Source organism: Pogoniulus pusillus, chromosome 32 (genome assembly GCF_015220805.1).
Source record: "Pogoniulus pusillus isolate bPogPus1 chromosome 32, bPogPus1.pri, whole genome shotgun sequence".
NCBI lineage: Eukaryota > Metazoa > Chordata > Aves > Piciformes > Lybiidae > Pogoniulus > Pogoniulus pusillus.
Window position 1 is genome coordinate 5,824,287 of NC_087295.1, and position 23,365 is coordinate 5,847,651.

General features: G+C 41.8%; 1 protein-coding gene and 1 long non-coding RNA gene across 2 annotated transcripts in view; one reads left to right on the forward strand and one right to left on the reverse strand.

The window, feature by feature from the left end:
* LOC135189352 (uncharacterized) overlaps window positions 1-23,365 on the reverse strand; it is a 39,543-nt gene that overhangs the window by 9,473 nt on the left and 6,705 nt on the right. The gene's annotated exons all lie outside the window — the stretch shown is intronic.
* Window positions 11,675-15,378, forward strand: NEUROD6 (neuronal differentiation 6). Its single transcript, XM_064169607.1, has 2 exons — window positions 11,675-11,921; window positions 13,446-15,378. Exon 2 carries the CDS (start codon window positions 13,467-13,469, stop codon window positions 14,478-14,480), a length of 1,014 nt encoding a protein of 337 aa, XP_064025677.1. The 5' UTR covers window positions 11,675-11,921; window positions 13,446-13,466; the 3' UTR covers window positions 14,481-15,378.

The following is a 23,365-nucleotide window of genomic DNA, read 5'->3' on the forward strand; positions in this document are numbered from 1 at the left end:
CAGGATGAAAATCTTAGCTTTGAGCAGTAGCAAGATAGGAACTATGAAGGTTAAGTCTGTAGCTGATTCTCAAAACCCCTTTCCTGTCTAAAGCATGTAAATTTACACCTTTTTCCTCCCCTGCAAGAGCAAAGACATGTGTCATATTCAGCTACAGCTTTACATAAACAGATGCTAAATAAAACATTAGTGTACAAGACATCATCTGACCAAGGCAAAGGTTTCTTGACCATACACTTCCAAGATGTAATTAAAACATCTGACTTGCTTAAATGATTCAGTTCTTCCAGAACAGAAAAGGCAGCATAGTCAGCTCTGCATGGATTTTATCAGCTTGTGAACTAGCTGTGCTGTAAATAGAGAGAAATTTGAGCTAGATCAGGCTGGAGAGGAACAGGAAAAAAAGTATTTATGCTCTGTCATACTACTCCTAGAACACTCACATGCTTTTAAGACAGCAGTGTCACTGACCTTCTCTTTTTCTGCTCTGGCCTCAGCCCAGCCTCTTCTAGTTCACCATTGGTCCAGATAAATGATAATCACATAGAATCCACATAGAATCAACCAGGTTGGAAGAGACCTCCAAGATGATCCAGTCCAACCTATCACCCAGCCCTATCCAGTCAACTAGACCATGGCACTAAGTGCCTCATCCAGTCTTTTCTTGAAGACCCCCAGGGACAGTGCCTCCACCACCTCCCTGGGCAGCCCATTCCAATGAGAAATCACTCTCTCTGTGAAGAACTTCTTCCTAATATCCAGCCTAGTACTGCTAAGATATTTCAGAAGTCTATCAGCTCAGTTGGAGAAAACACCAAAGTGTATTTGTACCTAGGGAACACTGTATTTGTGCCTAGGACTTGCACACATCAGGCTCTCACATGCTGCTCCAGCCACCCAAGCATCCTCTTCTGCTAATCACTTGCAGATATAAATCAGGCTCTGTGCACGTGGTAGTGGTGTACATGGGATTCACAGCAATATTCACAGCATCCACCTCTGGGATCTTGTCCCTGATGGTTTTAGTCAGGAACAGATGTTTTAAGTACATAGTTTGCATAGAAGTTTCTTTATTTCCCTTTGAGGATGAAAAACAAAATCGCTTCACTCCACGATCTTCTCACTGCTTAAAAGCTAGAATCAGACTGATGTGAAGGGCACAAGGGCATGTGGTTTATATCCAGAGAGCAAAAGCTGCCGAGCTTTCAGCATATTTCCCACCGTACATCTGACTCACTGTGGGAACTTCAGCGATAACTCTTCTACCTATGAAACCCTGACACGAACTCATTGACCCAGCAGATGCTGCAGCCTCATTTCGGTATGCGCAGTGCCGCGAGATCTTTGTCTGTGTGCGCTGCAAGTGCAAAGTCACTTTTGCAGCACCAAAAGTAAAAGCAACTAAAGCAGATTCCTCCTGCACATTTCCAATCAGAAACCCGTGGTGCTTTGAGCATCTTTTCAGCCACTGATGGGATTTGACTAGTTTCATAGTAGCACACAAAAAAAAAGTTCCAAGTTTTCACTCTGTAATGCTACTTTCCTGCACAAACAGTTATTAACTTTCTATCAACATCTCCATGGATTAAACAGTCCCTGAGTACACATTGACAGCATGGATCATTATGGTTATGGACCCTTAACATTTAAAACGGGAGGGGAGGGAAGTTGCATGTGTGAGTGTTCATCTCCTTGCTCCCTCTCTCTCACAAACTATAAGGTTTAACAGCGATTAACACTAGACCACAGCACTTCTAAATTAACGATAGCCCTGCCAATTCTAATTGGTATTCTAATTAGTCTGACAATTCTACTAATTAAGAACATTAAACTTTTTAACAAAGGCTATCTCTTTTTTTGCGTCGCGTTTGGCAAAATGCAATTGAGGGTATAGGGGAGCCTGAACTGCTACTGCAGAGAACTGCTGATGATTAAAGAAAAAAAACCCACAAAGCACACAAAAAAAAAACCCAACCCCAAGCAGCAGTATTTGGAACATGTAGGAACATTTATACATAGTAGTTAAATAACAAGAACAGGATCTCTGAATGATAAAATAGATAAATGATAGGAAAATGGATGAGTAAAATGAAAACTGCAAATCTAGAAAACGTGGCTGAGAGGTTTGCCTTTGGAATCACTGTTTTAGCCCAGAGTTTGATACAATAGGCAAACAGAGACATTCTTTTGTTTGGGGGGAGCTCTCATTTCTAAATTTGCCTTTCTTCAGATACAAAACAAAAGTGAAGAAAAAAGGAGCAGCCTTTCACAAGGTAATTTTTTTAGGCAACATCCATTTCACAGCAAGAGAAAGAAAAGGCTCAGAGTTTGATTCTGTCTATTACATGAGATCTGAAAAATAAGCATCCCTCTGAAGCCCTTTGAAACAACTTAAACCTCTGACTTTTCCTAAGTGGCATGTTGTCAGAAGTTTCATTAGAATGCACTTAATCCACTAAGTTTTACACTGAAAAGTATATGAAATCCTCTGAAAGAAAACATGTTCCATTTCCTTGCACTTTCTGCACGGTCAAACTGCAAATAATCTTGCTTATGATCCAGATTTCTGTTTCCAAGGGAGTCAGAACATTGAGAACATGAGGAAAAGCCTCATTGATATTAGTTGGTACCGCAAGTCGTAAATGAATAAGAGACTAAACAGAAAGCAATGGAAAAGTAGCATTTATGCCAAACCCCACCAACCTGCATCTCCTAGATTGCACTCTTCCACCACCCAGGCTCCAAGGCATAGGGCAGGAGCCCCGAATCTGTCGGGATTTGCCCCCCCCCCGCGCTGTAACATGGAGTCTGTTTCCTCCATCACTTCGCAGATCACTATTGCACTGTCTGTATTCACACTGTTAAAGGGCTTGGAGGTACCAGGGAGACGGCTATTCCAGTCACCATCTGCTGGGGACAGCAAATGTTCTCCACACAACTTGCCTTCAAAATTCATAGCAAAGTACCCTTTTGAGATAGATTTTACCTAGGTGGCTTTACGTAGTGAGATGCCTTACAGGGCTAACTGCAAACTGCAGGAGACAGCATGCCTCTCCAGGTAGAAAGTGCCCATTAAATATTAACTGGAGCCTCACACAAAACTCCTGAACCTAAGAATGAGGCTCTGAATGCATCATACTCTTCAGGATGCATATCTTGGAATACTTTGTAAAGCGCACATGTTATGTCTTCTGGTCACACTGCAGTAATAACTAATCAAACTGCAATAATTATTTCTTAACAAAACAGCAACTGAGTGAAAAATTATCACAAAGTAATGAAAATAAGATCAGATGCACACTGAGGGTGGGGGCGGTGGGAGGAGAAGAGAAGAGAAAATGAAAGACTCCTAACTTGCAAGAACTTATGCATATTCAGTAATGTTTCTGCTCCCCCCTGTCTGTTACAGCATTTTGCAAACTACACCCTGTATGCCCAGCACTTTAAGAGCCAGGGCCCCAGTAAGACCATGCCAAGCAGGCAGAAAGTCAGCCTGTGTACATGTATAGCACAACAGAGGATTCAGGCTCAGCAAGCCATGCTCTCTTCTTAGGAAGGAAATTTGGCTGGAAAAAAAGGCTTTTTTTGCCAAACTTCCAGGTGCATTCTGGCCATAGTTGCTTTAACTATTTGGAGATTGAAACCAATCCTCAGCCCACCCAAGAACTGAAATGAACACTTTGGGCTGCCAAAAGATACTACTTGATTTCTTTTACATGCCCTGTAAGGCAAGACGGGTTTGCAGAGTAGTTTCCTCCAAAAACAACACTGTGTGCTGAAAGCTGTAGCATGGAGCACTGATTTTTATGATGCTTGGTGGCTGAGGAAGCTGGCAAGCTATAGGACTGACAACTCCTTAGAGATTATGCAGACACAAGAGATGATGGAAACCACTGGAACTAGAGTTTACTTTAGCTTGCACTTAAATGTGTGTGATAACCTCACCTCTCTTTATGGCAGATCATAACTTCATGTTGATTTTGGTAGATTTTTATTGACTGCTGTTAGATGATGCTGGTTTTGATGAGATGCTCACAGATTTTACACCACCACCACCCCCCCCCCAAAAAAAAAAAAATATCTAGGCAGATATAAGCAAAATCCTCTCTTGACCTCTACTTGTTTCAGTTGTGTACCTGAATAGACAGAAACCATCATTCACTTTTTAATCTTCTCTCTACTCTATCCTAGGAAAATTATGAGGATTGCAATGGGAAATGAAGAAATTTAAAGCTTACAGCATCACTTCCTTGCCCAGGAAATTTGGTGAAAGACATATTAAAATGGGATTTCATAAAGATAAAAACTATCAGGTCCTCTAAAAGGGGATCTGCAGCTAGAAGTAGTGATGCTGTTCATTCGTCACTGCAAAAGGTTTTAGACATCAATCTTTTCATAAATCTTCTTGAGAAAGATCATTTAACTCAATGTGAATTCAGTCCCATTTAACAGCAGAGCTGAAACTGGCTGTCCTTTCACTCTCTCAGAAGCTTGGGGATCAAATCCAGAAAATCCAGTTTTATAAAATCCTGTTCAGTTTGCAGACAAATTCTGCCATCAAATCTCTAGCTCTGTCAGAGAAAAAAAAACACAACTTGATCATGTGGGTAAGAACCACCTCAAATGACCCAGCTCCACTTTCAGCTGCCACAAACTTTGTCTCATGATGTTGAAGGCAATGGTTAAGATCCTTTAGAGTATACTGCTGTCCATCTCCCATTGCTTTCAAATCACTGAAGATCTGTATAGCTTTGTGTAAGAGGAAAAAGCAGAAGGTGTTTATCTTATAGACATCAAGTTCTTGATTACTCCTGACATTTGGAAAGAGCATGGAACAAGTTCAGGATCTGTGCTATAAGATCCTTGTGCCTTCCCTTTTCCTCATGGAAAGTTGCATTTGCCTGACTCATTGGAGTCTTATAAAGGTAAATGTTTACTTCTGGCTCCATCTTATGCTTGTTTGGGGTTTTTTGTTGTTTCGTTTTGTTTGTACCTTTCTTTTTGATAAGAAAACATCTCCAGGAAGGTTTCTGAGTGCTCACATTATCACATGTTCCAGATGCAGGTTGGCAATCACAGATGCTAGGAGGAGTCAAAAGCGTAACGCAGATTTAGGAAACGTAAGGGAGGCCATAGCTCGTTAACAGCTTGGGGTGCCTGATTGCACAGCTCTTTTTGCTGTCTGAATGGGAAATTTACTTATCTTCATCAGTCCAGTGCCTCAGCCCTGTCCAAGAAGGGTTATAAACTCAGATAATAGAAGGCAAACCATGAGGAGCAGATATTCCCATTACATTGAGCCTCAATTACCCTGCTATGAGCTTAGTATTGTTCCACAAAAATGAGAACTTCAGCTGAGCTCTTGCTGTATATTTATACACAAAGAGAGAACAGAGGTCTCACAGGCAGCTGCAGCTCTGGCATTTCAGCTACCAAACCTCTCAACTTTAACTTAAGTACTTTTTTTTTTTTTCCAAAAGGTGTTCAGGTATTATTTTAGCATCCTGCTGAAATTTGTCTGAGGAATGCAAGCAAGAGAAAGGAAATGATGGTTCTTAGTTAGGAGCTTTTAGCTCACCTGAATAAAATTTCATAGGGGTAAAGAAAAGTCATTTCTCTAGCCTGAGGGCTTTCTCCCTGCTGAGTTTCAAAGGTTTGATGCAAATAATGGAAATGTCAGAGTTTCCCATAAACTTCTCAAGGATCTTTCACAAAGTTCTCCTTACAAAACATCCTGCAATTTCTTGGGAGGGAACTGTCCACCAGAAGCTGATACTGTTTTTATAATGCACTGCTAATAAGTCAATGTTAATTAAACTTCTCTGATTCCTTGATTCTCATATTTAATTTAGAGCTTGCTGTGCACTTCTAAGCAAACCGCTAATCTCAGTATCTGATGTCTGCAAGGCTATCCTGTTCTTATACCCCAGTTGGTGCTCAGATGAGTGGTGCTTCCTAGAGGAGCTCTTGGCCCCAGCACCATCTCGCCATGTAGAGCCCAGAATGTTATTGCTGTCCATGCAACAGAAAATCCTCCCACAAATAGAAGGCTGCAGAAAGGGAGAAAAAGTATCAGAAATACCCACAGAGGTGAAGAATAACCTATCAGTTACTTTTTGCTTGCAGACATTGGCAGCAGAGAGGGGAAAGCAGTCTGCTGGCCTCAGAGATTTTGCAAGTAAAAGGAGTGTTTCAGAAGAAAAAAAAACATACATTGTAGCCATGAAGTCTGAAGGGTTAAGGGGAAGCAGCTCTTCTGGGGTCATGCACACCCACACTACCTCTTCTAGAAGGGCCTGGCTGCAAGGTCCACCCCAAAAGACATGTTTTGATGGGGACAGAGACATTCTCAAAATGGAAACACGGAGGAAGCATGCCTGTGAATCACTGTAGGAACCAGCAGAAGAAAGGGAGAAGAAAAGCAGCATCACTAACTAGCTGTTTGACAGAGCTTGCTGCTAAAGAGTAGACACTGATGGGCAACATCAGGGTCTGTGCTACAGCCAAGTGTCCCTGCTACACCCTATAAAGGCTGCCAAACTTACTCATCTCAGAGCATCCTTTAAGATAGGGTAGCAAAAACTGTCACAACCTCAGACATCGAGTAGGAACAAAAACAAATCCCAGTTTCTCAGACGTATCTTGGACTTGGTCCACCCCACAACGGCATAGCAATGATCTTTACACAGTTTGAAGTAACACAGCTGCATGTCTAGTCCAGCTAGAATAATTTTCCCCAGAGAAATACCTTAAATCCCACACTGCTGCAAGCTACACCTCACCTCTTACTCTGGTAGTAAAACTTTCAGACTACATGTCATTATTTTTCTAAGTGGGATGCATTTTATTAATCAAACCAAAAAATAACAAAACCTCCCCCAGCACAACAATACCCCACACCAAACCAACCAAGCAACCAATCAACAAACAGGAAAGCCCCAAACACCACAAAACAAGCAAAAAAACCACACCCCCCACACACATTTTCCATCTCTCTCAACTCATTTACATTAATGTAAGCCAGGAGTAATAACTGAGAATTAGTAGGGTTATGCCAAATGTATGTCATATCTAAATCAGACCCATGCTAGCCAGGAGTTTCAGAAATCTTAAAGTGATTTCTTTTTTCCCCAAACTCAATTTTGGTTACCCACAAGCAGTGAGTATTAAAAATAATTTTCAGATTCTAAATTAATGTTTTACTCAAGCAATTCCCATTAAAATAGAGCAACTAACCCCTCTGCAGCTCTTTCATATATGTCCCTAACAGCCTATTCAAAACATAAAACTAAGGATGTCTGATTAGAGCAAGAAGTATATCCCCATTACAGGGGGCTTAGATAGCACAAAGCACATCTATAATATTTTGCAGCATTAGCAGATGGGTTAAAATCATGTTTTCAGACTGCATGAAATCCTCTAGAGCTAATATAGGCTACTTCTCTGAAGCTGGGGATCCTTATCAATGACTTCTTTAATCTCTCCTGGGAGCAGGATGGGTAGCTCTGAATGTCATCTCAACACTGGAAGGGAGGTGGAAAAGGGCTTAGGCAGCTTGATGGGAATGGCAGATTCCCCTCACAAAAAGCAGTCCATAGTCTATAGCAGCACAGTGGGGACATAAAGAAGTAGGTAAGGGCTGGGCTGGCCCTGGGCAAGGACACACATCACTGCAATCTGATGATAGGTCAGTTGCACACAGGATAGTCAGCTAACAGGCAATGTGCATGTGTCATATTGTTCTGACTGCTCCTCCAGCAGCTCCTTTTGCAGTAACACTGGAGGGTCACCGTTCTGACCAGTCTGAAACTCACTGGGGCTGGTCGACTAGAATCTCTGCCCAAAACTATCTTTTTTACCCTGTCTATGTAAAACCACTTCAAACACACAAAGAGGCAAACTAAAACACATATCATCCCCCAAAACAACCACCACACACCCACAAAACCCCAACCCATTAAAAAAAACAGCATTAAAACCACCTGAAAACCTTCACACACACACAAAAAAAAATGCAAACAGATGTGTCCACCTGCTCCTGAGCTCTATACTCAGCAGGAGACGAGGGCCAGGAGCCACTGTGTTTCATACCTTCACTCATGTGTTCACCACTTGTGGTCTGACTTTGCAATCTGGGACACGCTAGACATACATCATCCCCCAGTCATCACTCCTAAGGCAGCAGAGGCATCTGCCCAGGCAATCTGAGATTCCAGCCCCACTGCAGGCACAGAACTATGTTCTGTCATAGACAACAAACACCAGAGCCTGCCCAGAGGTGACTAGGTTTGGAAGGGATGCTTATGGTCCTTCACAATTGTCTGACATGTGCATGTGAGTGCTATGTCAGAAAAGCAAATTCACACCAGGTTGTGAGGAATTGACATCACAGAGTTGTTGCCATGTCTTTACTTGCTTGAGGAGTAGATGTGCTGTGACATTGAGTGCCTACGTTAGAAAGGTGAGGAGTGCCTACATTAGAAAGGTGAGAGCAGAAAGAAAAAGAAAACATTGAGCTAACTCCCTCTTCCAAACAGTCCCCACTGCCCATGAGGTCTCATCGCCACCGGCGAATGACTCAGGCTGCCATACACCAAGCTGGTCCTGAGCAAACATCACTAGAGTTCCTTAACTCAGCAAAGCTGGAAGACATGGGCCAGTTAGAGCATGCTGAAAATAAAATATCATTTTAAAAAAGGAAATAAAAAGGAATTTAAAAAAAAGGAAAGAACACAGACATCTCTGGGGATCTGATAACAGCTTATTGAAGTTACTAGCAGGACTCCCATCGACTGCAGTGCAGTTTGGGTCAGTCCCCCTGATGCACCATGGAGGTTCTGCACTCCTTTGAACTTAGTTTTATTTCAGTGAATCTATTAACACTTCTCTGTATTAAATGTATTATAATAACATTGCATTTGAAAGAGTCACTTTGAATTCAGAGCTATACAGCTTGGGCACAGGAAAAAGGGATTGTGTGTGTGTGTGCGCGCTCAGGAACATATTTAGTGCTGTGCAGCCATTCTATAGAGTGCATTTAACTGTGTTTTGTGTATTATTCTTAACATGCATTCACAGTAGACAGCAAAGCAGCAGTTATGGGGTATGCTGTGAATGCATATTAACAGCAGTACACATTTGCATATCATGGATCCATAATACAAAATGCGTAGTAAAATCCTTATGAAAAGTTATTATGCATGCACAGAAGAGGCTTTTTAAAACCTTGATATCTCAGCTATTTTGTTTCCCCACTATTTATTTGAAAATATTAAAAAGGTCAAATTATGGATTAAGAATCTGCAAAAAAAATGTTATGTTACTACTAGAGAGGGAATCCTTCCACGCCAACTAATTCATTTATTTTGGTTTTAGTAGCAGTATAAAAGCCACTCAAAAATGCATTTCACAATAACATTTGAGTAGTTTCCAAAAAAAAAAAAAAAAAAACCACCCCAAAATACCTACTTCAGCAGTAAAAAAGGATGGAGATAATATTTGTATGAAAGTATCTTTTGGAGGCTGGGTGATATAAGTGGAAATTTTGGTGGCCTTTCCCTTAACAGAGAGCCACTGCAATGTCAACCTTCCCTTCGATTTCTTGTAGGATTTTTAGTATGCACTGAAAGAGGGTTTGGCTCCTCAGGACTTGGCATATTTAGATTATTGTGCATTGTATAATACTCTGAATATGCAAAATCCTTGAAAAGGTTGACAAGCCTTAGGACCCTTCACAATATAAATCTTAATATATAAATTCTTACCAAGAATAATAGGATTCTACCCTCTCCTCTGCTACACAGGTTGTAATATTTGGGATAAAACAAAACACATGGTATAAGTACTACAGCTCTTACTCCTTTTGAATGGTTGCCACTTAAGTTTTAACATCTTAGCTCAAATACATTCTCTTTAAAAAATAAAGATTGGGGGGGGGGGAAGAAAGAGGCCTGGGCTCTGTAAAGAATGAATGACCTGGGAATGACTTCTGGAAACAAACAAACAAAAAAAATCAAGCCCCAAAGAACAAAAAAATACAAAGTCTGGGGGCAGAGCTCTTTTTTTTTTAGCAAAAAGCTCCATAATCATTGGGCACACACACGTAGATGTACATGGCACATTCTCCCCACACACACACTTTGTTCTGCTGCTGCCTTATTTAGTATTTTTTGTTGGTGTGTGTTCCCCCTCTCTAATCAAAAACTACCCAAACAGATTTAAATGAAACTTTGTGAACACAAAATAATTGGATGGGGGCTAAGAACATCAATGCCAAGCTTGGGCCCAAGGTAAATTAAAGCAGATGAGTTATAAACCCTTCGAAACCAGGATTTATAAGGGAAACGCTGACACAGACCCATAACAATAGCAGCTCTGCCAGGGATTATTTTAATACCAAAAGCATACTCGGCCGCGCACTTTTTGAACATAGAGATTACTTAGTCCCTAAAAAGCAGTGATATGTGATAATACTGAAAGCAAACTTGAAAAAATAACAAAAAAAAAAACCCAAAATAAATGTTTCTAAGATGACACATTGTTCGCCCTGGAACTCTCTTGATATCGCTTATATGTCACACGCCACTCTTGAAACAAAAAAACCCACCCCATGAACCCCAAACACACCAAGGTGGGGTGTGCCATAAGCTTCATGGCAGGGCTGAGCTGAGAGGCTTTGTCAGCTTCATTTAACAGTTTCTTGCCTGTGGAAAGAGACAAAAGGGTTAAGGGAGGAAGAGCAGGGAGCACAGGAGAGACAGCTGACAGGAGAAACAAGGGCACGGAGAAAGGAACAGCCAGGGAAGCAAATGGGAGAGCAGGGGGAGATTTTTAGGAGGAGGAAGAGTGTGTTTCCAAAGGAATTAACTCAGTTATTAAAGAGATTTCTGGGAAGCATTTTCAAACAGACCAGGCAGGAAAAGAAAATCTGGCAGAGTGGTAAGCACTCCGAGCACCCCAAGTTACACCTGCAACTGTCACTCTGCCAGGAGCAAGTACTCGGCAGTCACATCACAACGTGGCAGGACAAGGACAGTGAAGCCCTGCCACACACTTCCAGAAAAAGAGACATCATTCCTTAAACCTTCACGCTGCACAGCCACTTTCTCACAAATGTCTCTTTTCTTTTGGGCACGCCAAACACCACCGAGGGATGTGAGAGGAGGATTTCTTGCAGCCAGAGGAGCTTTGCTTCTGTTATCCCACACGCTGGGGCAACGCGCTGCCCTCCAAGAAACCCCACACCCCAAAATCCATTCCCAGCAACAGCACACCAAAAAAAAAAACCCTACTTTTTGTGATTGCACTGTGTGTTATAGCACCAGCATTACTTCCTCATTCCTGCCTTCCCATCCTTGCCTATTTTTTTCCCCCGGGTACCAGGCGCACCGGAGGGACTGGGATCAATACAAGACAGCACTTTTCCTATAAACAACACCGTATTAACAACCATAGGGCAGCCGTACCTGTAGGCAGGGATAGCACCAAATGTTGGCACGTCTATCCGTGCAGCTAGACTGCTAAAAAGAGGCAGCTCCAGTGGAAATGCACCTACTGTATGTGAAATGCTGGTGCAGATTTTTTTTCTTTTCCCTGTGTTGTTTTTTTTTTTTTTTTCTATCAGTCTAACCTTCTGTGTTGATACATGAATGCTGGTACCCACTTAGAGGGATGCCAGATGATCAGTGCAGAATGAAGGTCCCAAGAGAAAGGCTCACGTGGTTTTCTCTGCCCCGTGACGTCACTAGCAGATGGCATGGGTACCAGCTCTGGCAGTTGGCATCAATGTCACTTTTTAGAGATCAATGAGATAGTGCAGATATACACAGATCTAGACTCCAGGAGACGATGCGACATTCAGACTGAAAAGATTTGGAAGGCAAAAAATGAAAACTGATTGTTGAATGAAATAAAAAGCTAAGGTAATACAAATAAAGATATATTTCAGTTGGTGCTGGGTGTGCATGCAAGTGTTTACAGATACAGTATCATTGTCTTGTTGTTTTGGGGTTGCTTGGGTTTTTTTTTTTTTTTGTATGCTATTTACTGTCTAATAACTCCTAATATTTTATTCTTCTGCTGCAATTGCATAGTTTCATTGGTGTTATGTAATATTGCAAGCGTGTAGACAATACTAATAGAGTTAGTCTTTGACTGGGGCTTTTTGTTTAGTTTTGTTCTATTAAAAAAGTCCCTGCATTCGTTTTGTTTGTCTCTTTGAGGACCGTGGGATCCAAGCTTTTGCTGCTCCCAAACTGCAAACAAAAGCAAAATAATTGGGGGGGTTAAAAAAAAAAAAAAAAAAAGGTGTGTGTGGGAAATTATTTTCCCATTCCAGGCTGGATTCTGAGCACACGTGCAGGATTGCAATCAGAATCTACAGACCGCTCCTGTCAGCTACGAGCTGGAGGGAGACGTCTGAGCCTCGCGGAACATAAACACTGCTATAGCGTGCAGGGAATTTTTCACCTCCCTTCCCCGCCACAATTGATGGGGGAGAAAAAAAAATAGCAGAGGAAAGAAAATGAGAAAAAGAAAACAAGTTGATTCTAACTAAATAGATAAGATCAATCAGAATTTTTGCTGGGGAAAGAAAAAAAAACTAAGGTGTGTGTGGGTTATTCCTGACTGAATACTTTTAGGGTCAGATCGGTTTGATTTTTGCCTTAATATGAAGCAATACATAATTTTAATACAAATCATTAGAAGAAAAAAAAAAATCTCCTTCATTTTTAATTATGCTACTGAGTGATGGGGTGGGGGGAGAAGGATTTGTTCATTAATTTTTTCTTTCTCGCCCACTTGAACTTACTGGAGTTTAATATCTTGATTCGTAAGGGAAAAAAAGTGGGGCAGGGGGAAAAGGCAACTTTGAAACAAGTCAAGAAGTGATCTAAAAATATTTAAGCACCGGCTAATAGAGATATGGCACTTTGCAATTTTAAGGCTGCTCTCACTCTCATTTTTTTTTTTTCCACCCAGGGGAGTTTGGATTAATGAAATTTCTGTATTGCTTTATCATGTTTTGCATTTCCTTGAATTCCATGGTGGCGAGGGTTCGAAGGGCTTGTTTAAAAACAAGATAAACGAGCAGGGGGGTTAATTGTAGCTTTTAAATATCGAGTTCCTCCATTCTCATCTAGGGGAAGTGTGGCTTTGTAGGTGCAAGACCCTGAGTGTTTTGAGTGATTTTAAAATTCTGGACAGCTCTTTATTTTTTTTTTTTTTAACGTTTTAAAAATCAAGCAAATGCAACTGGCATTTGAGGCAAAAAGAACCCCAAACCCAGCAATATAGATTTTGCTTTTATGTATGTATATGCAACCACACAGACTCTATGCTCCGAGCGTGCACGCAGAGGCACGAAAGGCGCATGAGGACTGTGTGTGTAAGTCATCAAACTTGAAAAATGGAAATATTTAAACATTGTGCTGGCATTCTTTCAGGTAACTTAAGATTATAGAACCATGTTAACACTACCGTTTGATGAGTCTGTTGTAATGCCAGAATCCCAGATGTGCAGAAAGTTTTCCAGAGAAAGTGATGACCAAAAGCAAATGAAGAACCCGGAAAGCTTTTCGAAGCAGATTGTGCTCCGAGGAAAGAATATCAAAAGGTCTCCTGGAGAAGACACAGAGAAAGAGGAGGAGGAGGAAGAGAGAGAAGAGGAGGATGAGAACGGCTTGCCGAGGCGAAGGGGCCTTCGGAAAAAAAAGACGAGCAAGATAAGGATGGAAAGGATCAAATTCAGGCGACAAGAAGCCAACGCGAGAGAGCGGAATCGGATGCATGGCCTTAACGACGCCCTGGACAATTTAAGGAAAGTGGTCCCTTGTTATTCCAAAACACAAAAACTGTCAAAAATAGAAACTTTAAGACTAGCCAAGAACTACATTTGGGCTCTTTCTGAGATCCTGCGAATTGGCAAGAGACCCGACCTGCTCACCTTTGTCCAAAACTTGTGCAAGGGTCTGTCCCAGCCAACTACAAACTTGGTGGCGGGATGCCTGCAGCTGAATGCCAGAAGTTTCCTGATGGGCCAGGCGGGTGAAGGTGCCCATCACACCCGATCACCCTACTCCACCTTCTACCCCCCTTACCACAGCCCCGAGCTCGGCACTCCCCCGGGGCATGGGACTCTCGACAACTCCAAGTCCATGAAACCTTACAATTACTGCAGCGCTTACGAGTCCTTCTATGAAAGCACTTCCCCTGAGTGCGCCAGCCCACAGTTTGAAGGTCCCTTAAGTCCTCCCCCAATTAACTATAATGGGATATTTTCCCTGAAGCAAGAAGAAAGCTTGGACTACGGCAAAAATTACAATTATGGCATGCATTACTGTGCAGTGCCACCCAGGGGTCCCCTTGGGCAGAGCTCTATGTTCAGGTTGCCTACAGAGAGCCACTTCCCTTACGACTTACATCTGCGCAGCCAGTCTCTCACCATGCAAGATGAATTAAATGCAGTTTTTCATAATTAATGAGGAAAATGAAAATAAACAGTGGTCATTCACCTCCCCATCTAATTAAGAGCAAGCAGATGCTTGGGCACTGCGTAATTGGCACAACTCTATTTAACGTGTTTACTAGTTCCTAAAGTGTGTTTCAACTATTGTGGGGATTTTCTATGTATTAATAAATCCTTTTTCCCATCAGTATTTTTTTTTCCTTTCGTTTTTTTTTTTGTCTGTAAACACTGTGAGATTCTGTTTCCTCCCAGAGGTTATTTCCCCCCTCCTTTTGTTTTCTTTTTCTTTCCCTCTTTGCTTGATTTGTTGGGCAGTGTGTCTGAACAATATCGCTAAAATAAAAGCATACACACTGTGTGAAGTCAATGTCTATTTTGATTGTACAGTAATTATACAAATGCATGTTATTGAAATCAGATGAATAAAAATGATGTATTTATAATTGGTAGAAAATATATATTATGTATTTGAGGAGAACTGGATTAAAAAGATTCAGAAGTTTAAGGAAATCTCAGAACTGAGATGGGCTTGCAATATGCAGAGGTGAGAGTGCAGCAATATTGAAAGCTATGCAAAAAAAAAAAAAAGCAAACAAAAAATATAACCGTTTTTTGGGGTGGCTGTTTTTTGGATAATCTAAGCAAAGCCAGTGATTGTTGCTGACATTATTCAGCCTGACCTTTAGAGTGTTGCTGGCAGGGGCCACATGCTAACATTTTAGAAGGTGTTGTCGAAATTTTGCCTGGGTTATTTTGACCATATTTAATCAGCACTTTTTTTTTTTTGTATTATTCTGACTTCAGATGTAAAGGTTTGTTATAACAATGTATAACTGTGGTTTCTCACTACGTACTTTAAATGCAATTAAACATAGATGTTTCCACTTTTAAAATACATCTATTAGCTGTGATACTGTATTTTGCCTGATACTTATTATTTCACAGTATACAGCTGTCTTGGCTCTTGTCTACACAGCTTTCTCCCCTGCACCCCATAGCGCTTGAGCCTGGGGATGGAAATCAGGAAAGATCAGGCCAAACCTCACCGTATTTTCAGAAGGATGTATTAGTGGTGCAGCAAAAGCAGACCCAGAATACCAGACATAGCTGGGTGCTAAACTAAACCCAGGTTAGAAGAAGAAGGTAACTTTGTAGCTTAGTGAAATGACAAATTTCAGATGGGAAAGGGCTCAGAGCGGATATGCAGTCCACAAGCTGCCCCTCCAGCTCATGAGAAGTGTAATCCCTGCAGGGATAAAGACTCCCTGAACATTGTGAAACCCAGGTTTTGCTAATAAATAGCATCAGGAAACTACAGATGTGGCTACAATCCACATTTAGTTCGGCACTTACAGGAGTCTGCACAGCCCCTAACACCTTAACAGAGCTGAGCCTCCTCTCTTTTCTGACTGCTCAGAGCTTTCTCAGTAAGCTACACGAGTGACAAGAGTGAGTGAACAGCTGAGCTAAAAATCAACAGCCTTTAAACTTGTGAGTGAGCAAAGACTCTTGATTTTGAGGGATAAATAACAGCTACCCAACAAGCCCTCACCTGAAGTACCGAAATGCTCTGCTGTGTTTAAAACAGTGTAAGGCATGCAGATCCCACCTGTAAATTAGAGAGCCCTGACTGAATCATAGCCTGGGATATAGTTTGTTAATGACACATTAACCTCATCCCCTCACTCGAGTATGCAGGCTGACAAAGAGGGGATGGGCCAATTTTTCCTGATAATTTGCCTAATTTCACAAGTGGGACTTGTTGTAAACAGTCTGCCCCATCAAGCGCCACAGCTCCTTCAGGACAACTGCTTGACATTCATCTCTTCTAAATGAGACCAGGCTACCCTAAATGCTGGAGAGGAGTAACAAGTTCCAACATTTGGATCAGCATCTAAATGCTTCAAAACTTGCAGAAGGATGGAGTGAGATGTGGGGTTTTGCTTAACCAACATCCTCTCTAGACGCAAATATGAGGCCCAAAATAGAGCCTTTTGGAGCATAGTCTTGAGCTACAGTTCAAGGGGCCTGGCTCAGGATTTATCCCACTTTAATTTAGGGTTTGGAATGGTGGAAGGTACAGTAGTTTTCTGCTTAGATGAAAGGTGGTAGTAATCACTGTCAGCTCAAAAGCATCCTCAGCAATATATAGGAGGGGCCTGGGGAAAGAGGAGTGAAATAGATAGCTTTTGCTGCTATTCAGAACTAGCTGCTATTTAGCAGGGCATGGAAAGGTGACAGGAGAGAGCAGAAAGGGGAGGAAGCCAGTCAAGGAGAATAAAGTGTGCAGTCTTGGCCATACAGGAGTGCAAAGAGACAGTGAGGTAGATCATAATCAGGGCTAGACACAGGAAAGACTTTGAAGGGGATGCAGATGCTCTCCCACTGAGTAGCGGCAGCAAACTTGTCTAACCAAGTTTTGCAAGAGGAGTCTCATCCAGAAGGCTGAGTCAGCCAAGCCTCTCAGAGCAGTGTTGCTGCACTGGGCAAGGGTGTTTTTGTGTAAGTTGAGAGCGAAACAAGGAGACATCTGTAAAGTCCAGTACCAAGGGAAGGAAATTCCTGCCACAATCCACTCAGTAGACACCCAAGGGGTGTTAAGACTTCAGGCTTTGCAATCTGGGGGTCTCCAGTTCTGTGGCCCTATCTTAACTCAATAACTCATGGGCCAGTTCCAGTTTCCCCTTCTGCCAGCAGAAGCCAAGGGAAAGGGGAAAAAAAACAAACTAATCCCTGCCAGTTCGGATCTTTCTCGCTCACTCCACGACAGATGGGGAGGCAATTCGCAGCCAGATTCCCCCTCTGGTAGCTCAAGGCGGGCACCACGCTTGCTCAGGGCATTGCAAATTGGAAAGCCAGTCCAGAATAAATAATGGAGCAAGTCATAGAAAAATATTGAGACAGTATAAAAACCCCTGACATTCCCTGTCTAGAAGGGTATGGATTATTTAGAGATGTGGAGGTAGAGGATTCCCCTGGGAGCAGGCTCTCTTGCATACCTTCTTACACTCACATGCCGAACATTTCCATGCTCCTTCTCTGGCCAGTCACACAACATAAGGTGCTCTGAGTTCTGACGTGATTTATAGAAGCCTTTGGAGTCACCTTATTTCAGGGGAACAAATCTGAGCATCAAGAAAGTTCTGGTGCTTTAAATTCACAGGAATAAAAGCTGGTGGGTTTCTTTATCCATAATCTCTGCTTTATATGGTTTGTATCCTTTCAGCCCCATTCACACAGCAAAACAAAGCTGCTCATTTCTGCCTGTCTTGTTCTCCTCTTAACTACCTTCACTTCCTTGAGGACAGAAATATGTAAAATAGCAACTGCTCCAAAAAAATTAGGTGAGAAGTTTCTATTCTCCCTTGTCCTCTAGCACAAGAGTAATGAAGCCTTCTGTCAATTTTAGAGGTGGGAACCACGAAACTGGCAGAAGAAAAGCTATTTCATAAGTGCTTTTGTAGAACACAGTGGAACTCTTTGCCATTTATTATTTCCCAGAGTAACATTTTAGTGTGTTTTTTAAAAGGCACTGTATGCTTTTGTGCTATCAGAAATACACTAATTATTTAAGAATGGCTGTACTGCTTCAGATTAAACATCCACCTAACCTAACAGCTTGTTTCCAACATCAGGGAATTAAAAAGAGGGGAAAAAAAATGTCCAAAGATGTCAGAACAGGGTGAGGAAAATAAATATTTGTTTTATCAATAAAAATGTTGGAAAAGAAACTAAACATCATGTTCCAGGATTTCAGCCAGCCCTGTTCAAGACAGAGATGTGCCCAAATTGGAAAAAGGCGTGGGATGCAAAGTGTGCACCCTTTCCTCTGAAACACTGGGCTTGCCAGTGACCACTGAGTAGGATGGACCGGATAGCATTGGACTGTGCCTCTGGAATCCTTCTCAAAAGGAAAAGCTCATCAAGAGTAACATTTAAAGCCAATGGCTCCAGCCCCCGCAGTCCTACAAACCCTAGTGTGACTGTAAGGAAAGAGGGAGGGCTAACCACAGCTTTGCCAGAGCCCAGAGGAGATCTCAAAGCTCCTCTGCATTATGGTAGGAATTTACTCATTTTAGGAGAGATCTTGGCTGTGCTCCCTTTGGGACTGTCTGTGTTCTTTCACTTCGTTGCTATCTGCACAAGGATTTCTAAAACGTGTGGAGATTGCACAGGCACAAAAACGATGGCAGGATTGGGTTCTTTTTATTGTGCTAGCAATTCCCTCTCCCATTTTTACCCCTACTTTGCTCCTCTTCTCCCCTTTGCCTGTAGGGCTCTCAAATGGCAGCAAATTAAGTGAAATGCCATCAATAAAGATGAATAAAATCCCAGTGAAACACACAGCAGAATCTTTCCTTGCAAAAGCAAATAATACTTGCCTAAATTAAAAAGTGCCTGCTTGGGCTTGGTTTTATTTTTTTCAGATTGTCAACCTAGTTTAACTCAAGGCTATGGTTATTTTTTATTGTCTGTACCCAAGGTCAAGGCATATTTAATTGTGGTACCAAAATCTTACAGCTTTTGATGTGCCAGTAGCAGTGATGGCACTGCTTCGGGCCAAATTAAGCCCTATTAAGTGTACTTAATCAAGAAAGTAGCTCTCCTTGACAGAAAAAGTCAGCAATTTCCAAAATCAAATAAAACCCACGCAAGCAGAAAACCAAACCAACCCACTCTCAATAATCTGGCTGTGGGTCTGACCCAGAGCTGAACCATGGCAGCAGGTTGTGATTTTGCTCTGGAGAGACACAGATCAGCGTGGTGAACAGCTGGCACCGTGCCACTGCAGAATCTCAAGGGCAGACCTGTCGTGTCTCACTGATACAAATCTAACTACCCTACACAGGGCTGCCATGCAGAATCGCACTCCCAAGCCCTCTCTGTCTCACTATCAGACCTGAGTGAGTTGCCTTGCAGAATTCTTGCACATTATGCCAAGAAGATGGCCTATTTTTCCTGCAGAGCCGTCCCTCTTACCCCAGAGGATGTGCAAGAAGGATCTAGGAAAAGCAAAAGGAAAGCCAAATTCACAGACAAAAGAACTCTGGGGAGGAAAAAAAAAAAAAAAAAAGAGAAGAAAAAAATAAGTTTGGCTGGTTTTGTTTTTTTTTTGTTGTTGGGTTTTGGTTTTTTTTTTAGTGCCAGCAACATAGCCTCTATGACTTGCAACTGGCTTTGAATTGGCATCTCCCACAAAGGTCATTACAGAGTTGTAAAGGTATTTCCTCCTCCTTCAAAACACTAGGGGTTTTTTTGGGATGCTTTCTTCTGTCACTAGCTCCTTAGACTTCCATATTGATCCCTGTAACAGCACTGCTTGCACTATTTAATCCTAGGACAACATGCATGTACAACATAACGTACAGAACCAAGCCAGACCTAGCTGTAGCTGAAGATTTGGACCACTTCAAGAAGTTTAAATATAAGTAAATAAAATTGGAGCAGTGAAACAAATTTTGTGATTCATCCTTCCCCCCCCCCCCCTCCGGAGATTTAGTGAATCTCCATTCCTACTCCAGTCTAATGACTTCTGTACTTTCTGACATTCTAGAGGCCAGGGTTTTTTGCACTTCTGTAGAGCATTAATAAGTGGGGGGTTTGTATTTGGTTTTTCCCTTCTTAGGGTTTTGGTTGGGTTTCTGGGTTGTTGTTTTGGTGGTTTTTTGGCTTTTATTTTGGATTTTTTGTTGTTGTTGTTGGTTTCTTTTTTTGTTTTGGCTGCGTGGTTTGATTTGGTTTTTTGGGTTTATTTTTGTGTGTGTTTGCTGTGGTTTGGATTTGTTTGTTTGGGTTTGTTGGGGTTTTTTTTTGTTTGGTTGGTTGTTTTCTTGTCTGTTTGTTTGGTTTTATTTTAATTGGAATTGATTATTATGTGATGCCATTTCCTGGTCTGTAAGTACACCCACATGTAAAAAGTTATAAACTCTGAAGTGCTTGGACATTCCATTTGCAAGTGAAAATGCTAACAATCAACTGAATTGGAGGCCCTTGTACAGAGAGAGAATCCAGGCTAAATTAGAGATTGTAACTTCAAATTTCTACTCTTGAAAGCAAGGATGTGAGTACTTGGATCTGTTCTTGTTCTGTGGGAGTTCAGCAGATACCAGATTGGATTCTAAATCACACGGGAAGCTAAACGTAGCCTTATTCACTATGTTATTTATTTACAACCACATGAGCAGATGCATAATGCTTAGATGCAACTGAAATGACATTTCTGTTGGGCAGACAGCTTGCAGACAAAGAAACTGTGATGGGATCTTCCCTAGAACCCAGGGGAAAGCCCAAATGAATACTAGTGGATATATGGTCTGCACCAAGAGAAATGCATGGGGGAAAGAAAAGTGTTGTCCAGACACAAAACAGACTCTTTTTGATTTTAATAACAAAACAATTGAGGTTCCATCCCAAAATTCTGAGGGAGTCTGGTGAAACTCGGTGGGGGGAACACCTAAACCACCACAGAGTGTCCATGTCAGCCATGGTGCAAAGCCCTTTCCCTCTGGATTTGCAAAGGAGCTGCTCTTGTGCTTAGCATCTTTGTTTTGATAATAGGCATTGCTTTAGAAAAGTAAATGCATTCCCCACAATAGATATAACTACCATTTTGCTTCACCTCACAACCATCAATATACAGACAGAGGCATGCCTATACCTGCAAGGATGCAGATTTTGTACGACCCTGTCATAAAGTGGGGGAAATCATTTGACTGAATGCATGTAATTATATTCATTTTGATGCCAAAAGGTCGGAAAATTTAGGAGTGTGATAGGACAGGGAGTGCATCACCAGTCAATATACCTAGCTCCCAGTTTCCAAGTCATAGAATCATAGACTGGTCTGGCTTGGAAGTGACCTCCGAAGGTCATCTAGTCAAACCCCTCTGTGGTAGTCAGGGGTATCCTCAACTAGAACAGGTTGCCCAAAGCCCTGCAGCGGTGTTCAGCTAAGCAGACATTCAGCCAGTGGATTCAAACTTGTCACAACCATTATGTCCCTTCAGCTCCTAACTCTCCTATATTCTTATTTTGACACATCTAGTTTTCCCCTTAGTCAATAAAATGATAGGCACTTAAATAAAGGAATAATCTTGTCCCCATGCCTCATCTTACACTCTCTTAAGATAAGAAAATCCAGAAATCAGAATGACAAACGTTGCTATCACAGAAACAGACCCAACATAACAAGTGACACGGGATGCTGTGACGGGTTAAAGTGGATCCCTCCCCCAGTAACTGCCACTAAATAAACATCACCAGAAGTACAACCATGTCTTTCCTAAGATAGAGTAATTCCATGCAGGATGCACCCAGTGGAAACACAGGTAAAGGAGTATTTGACTTCTGCAGGAAAAAGCAACTTCATGGTCACAACAACTTCGGATAATTACCTCCTCAGAGACAGGTATGCTACACAGAGCTGGAGCATCAGTGTGCTTTGCCTGGGCAGCAAGCATGTCCCGGCTAAACTCTGTCTATCCCCATGCTGAACGATGCAGTTGCTTTGCACAGCAGGTCATCTACCCCATAACAGTTACTTCAGCCTTCATGCTGGATTAACAGGCACTTCACAACAGCTGAGCCTGTGAAAGATGCCCTAGAGGAGATATGTTGCTGTACAATACATGCACATCTTACTTAATCACGGGCTCCCATCACCCTCAGGTACTCACACAGATGTCAGCACGTTCTGTAAGATGGTGACTCCACCATGAGTAATGGCCTCTACCACAGGCACAGCCTTATGGAAAAGCTCTTCAGTGGTTCATTTTAGCTGTGCCTAGTGGCCTCCATGAGAGACTAACAGTACAAGCTGCCCAAATGCAATATCTCACTACTACTGTGGTCACATTCCATGCACTCTTTTCTGTATCCACATCTTGGAATGTGCCCTCCCTTCAAATTCAGCACTAATCCAAGAAAAAAAACCACTTATACACTAGCAGTATCAGTATTAATAAATTAAATATGTTATTAATGAAACGAGGCATAAGAGAAGATATTTTATACGTGACCACAGATATTCCTAGCAAATCCAAACTGCATGTGTACATTCACCATCATACTTTGCCTTCCTACAGGCACCAATGAGAACTCCTCCTCCAAAAATGATGAGCTATTGACAAGGAAGGACCACAAACAAGGAGGGATAACTCCTGTGCTCAAATATCCTAGAGGCAGTGTCACACCTGCTCCTTTTCTCCAGCAGACCAGTATGTGTGAAGGTAGAGGTAGACAACACAGATCCTTTGCTTAGTTTACCAATCTCACCTGTGACTTACCCCAGCTCCTGCAGTATGTGTACATAATCTGATCCCCAGGTCCCTCAATCACCTTCTGATATTTCACTTGGAAATATACAGAGAATTATTAAACAAACTCAGTTTCAGATGATAATCTGGCAATGATTTTTTTGAAAAAGAAAAAAGTCCTCAGATTTGTTCCTAAATGTATTTAAATCTTAGCAGTGAACATGATGCTGGTTATTAAAAAGTAATTCTGGAGAAATTAGCTTGAAGCTACAAAATTAATATAATTCATTTATTACTTGCAGCCACAAATCAAAATGCTGTTAACACTGCTGCATGCAATTTAATATGCACAGTAAGTTTCCATATGGCTTCAATTTTAGGTTCCCTGGTCACTACAGAGGCTCATTTGCAGCATGGTCTGCAGGCATATAAAGTCAGCTTGTACTTACTGGCAGAAAAGCTGTTCTAGATGGTTCCTGCATAGGCACATCATTCCAAACAGCTTCAAAGCCACTAACACCATTTAGGATCATCATATCCTGCATAAGACCATGGAACCACAGATTTAACCAGTGTTTGTAGACAAGGCATCCATTGTCAGACCGCTGCTACCAGTTCAGCCTTCTGACCACAAAGGCACATT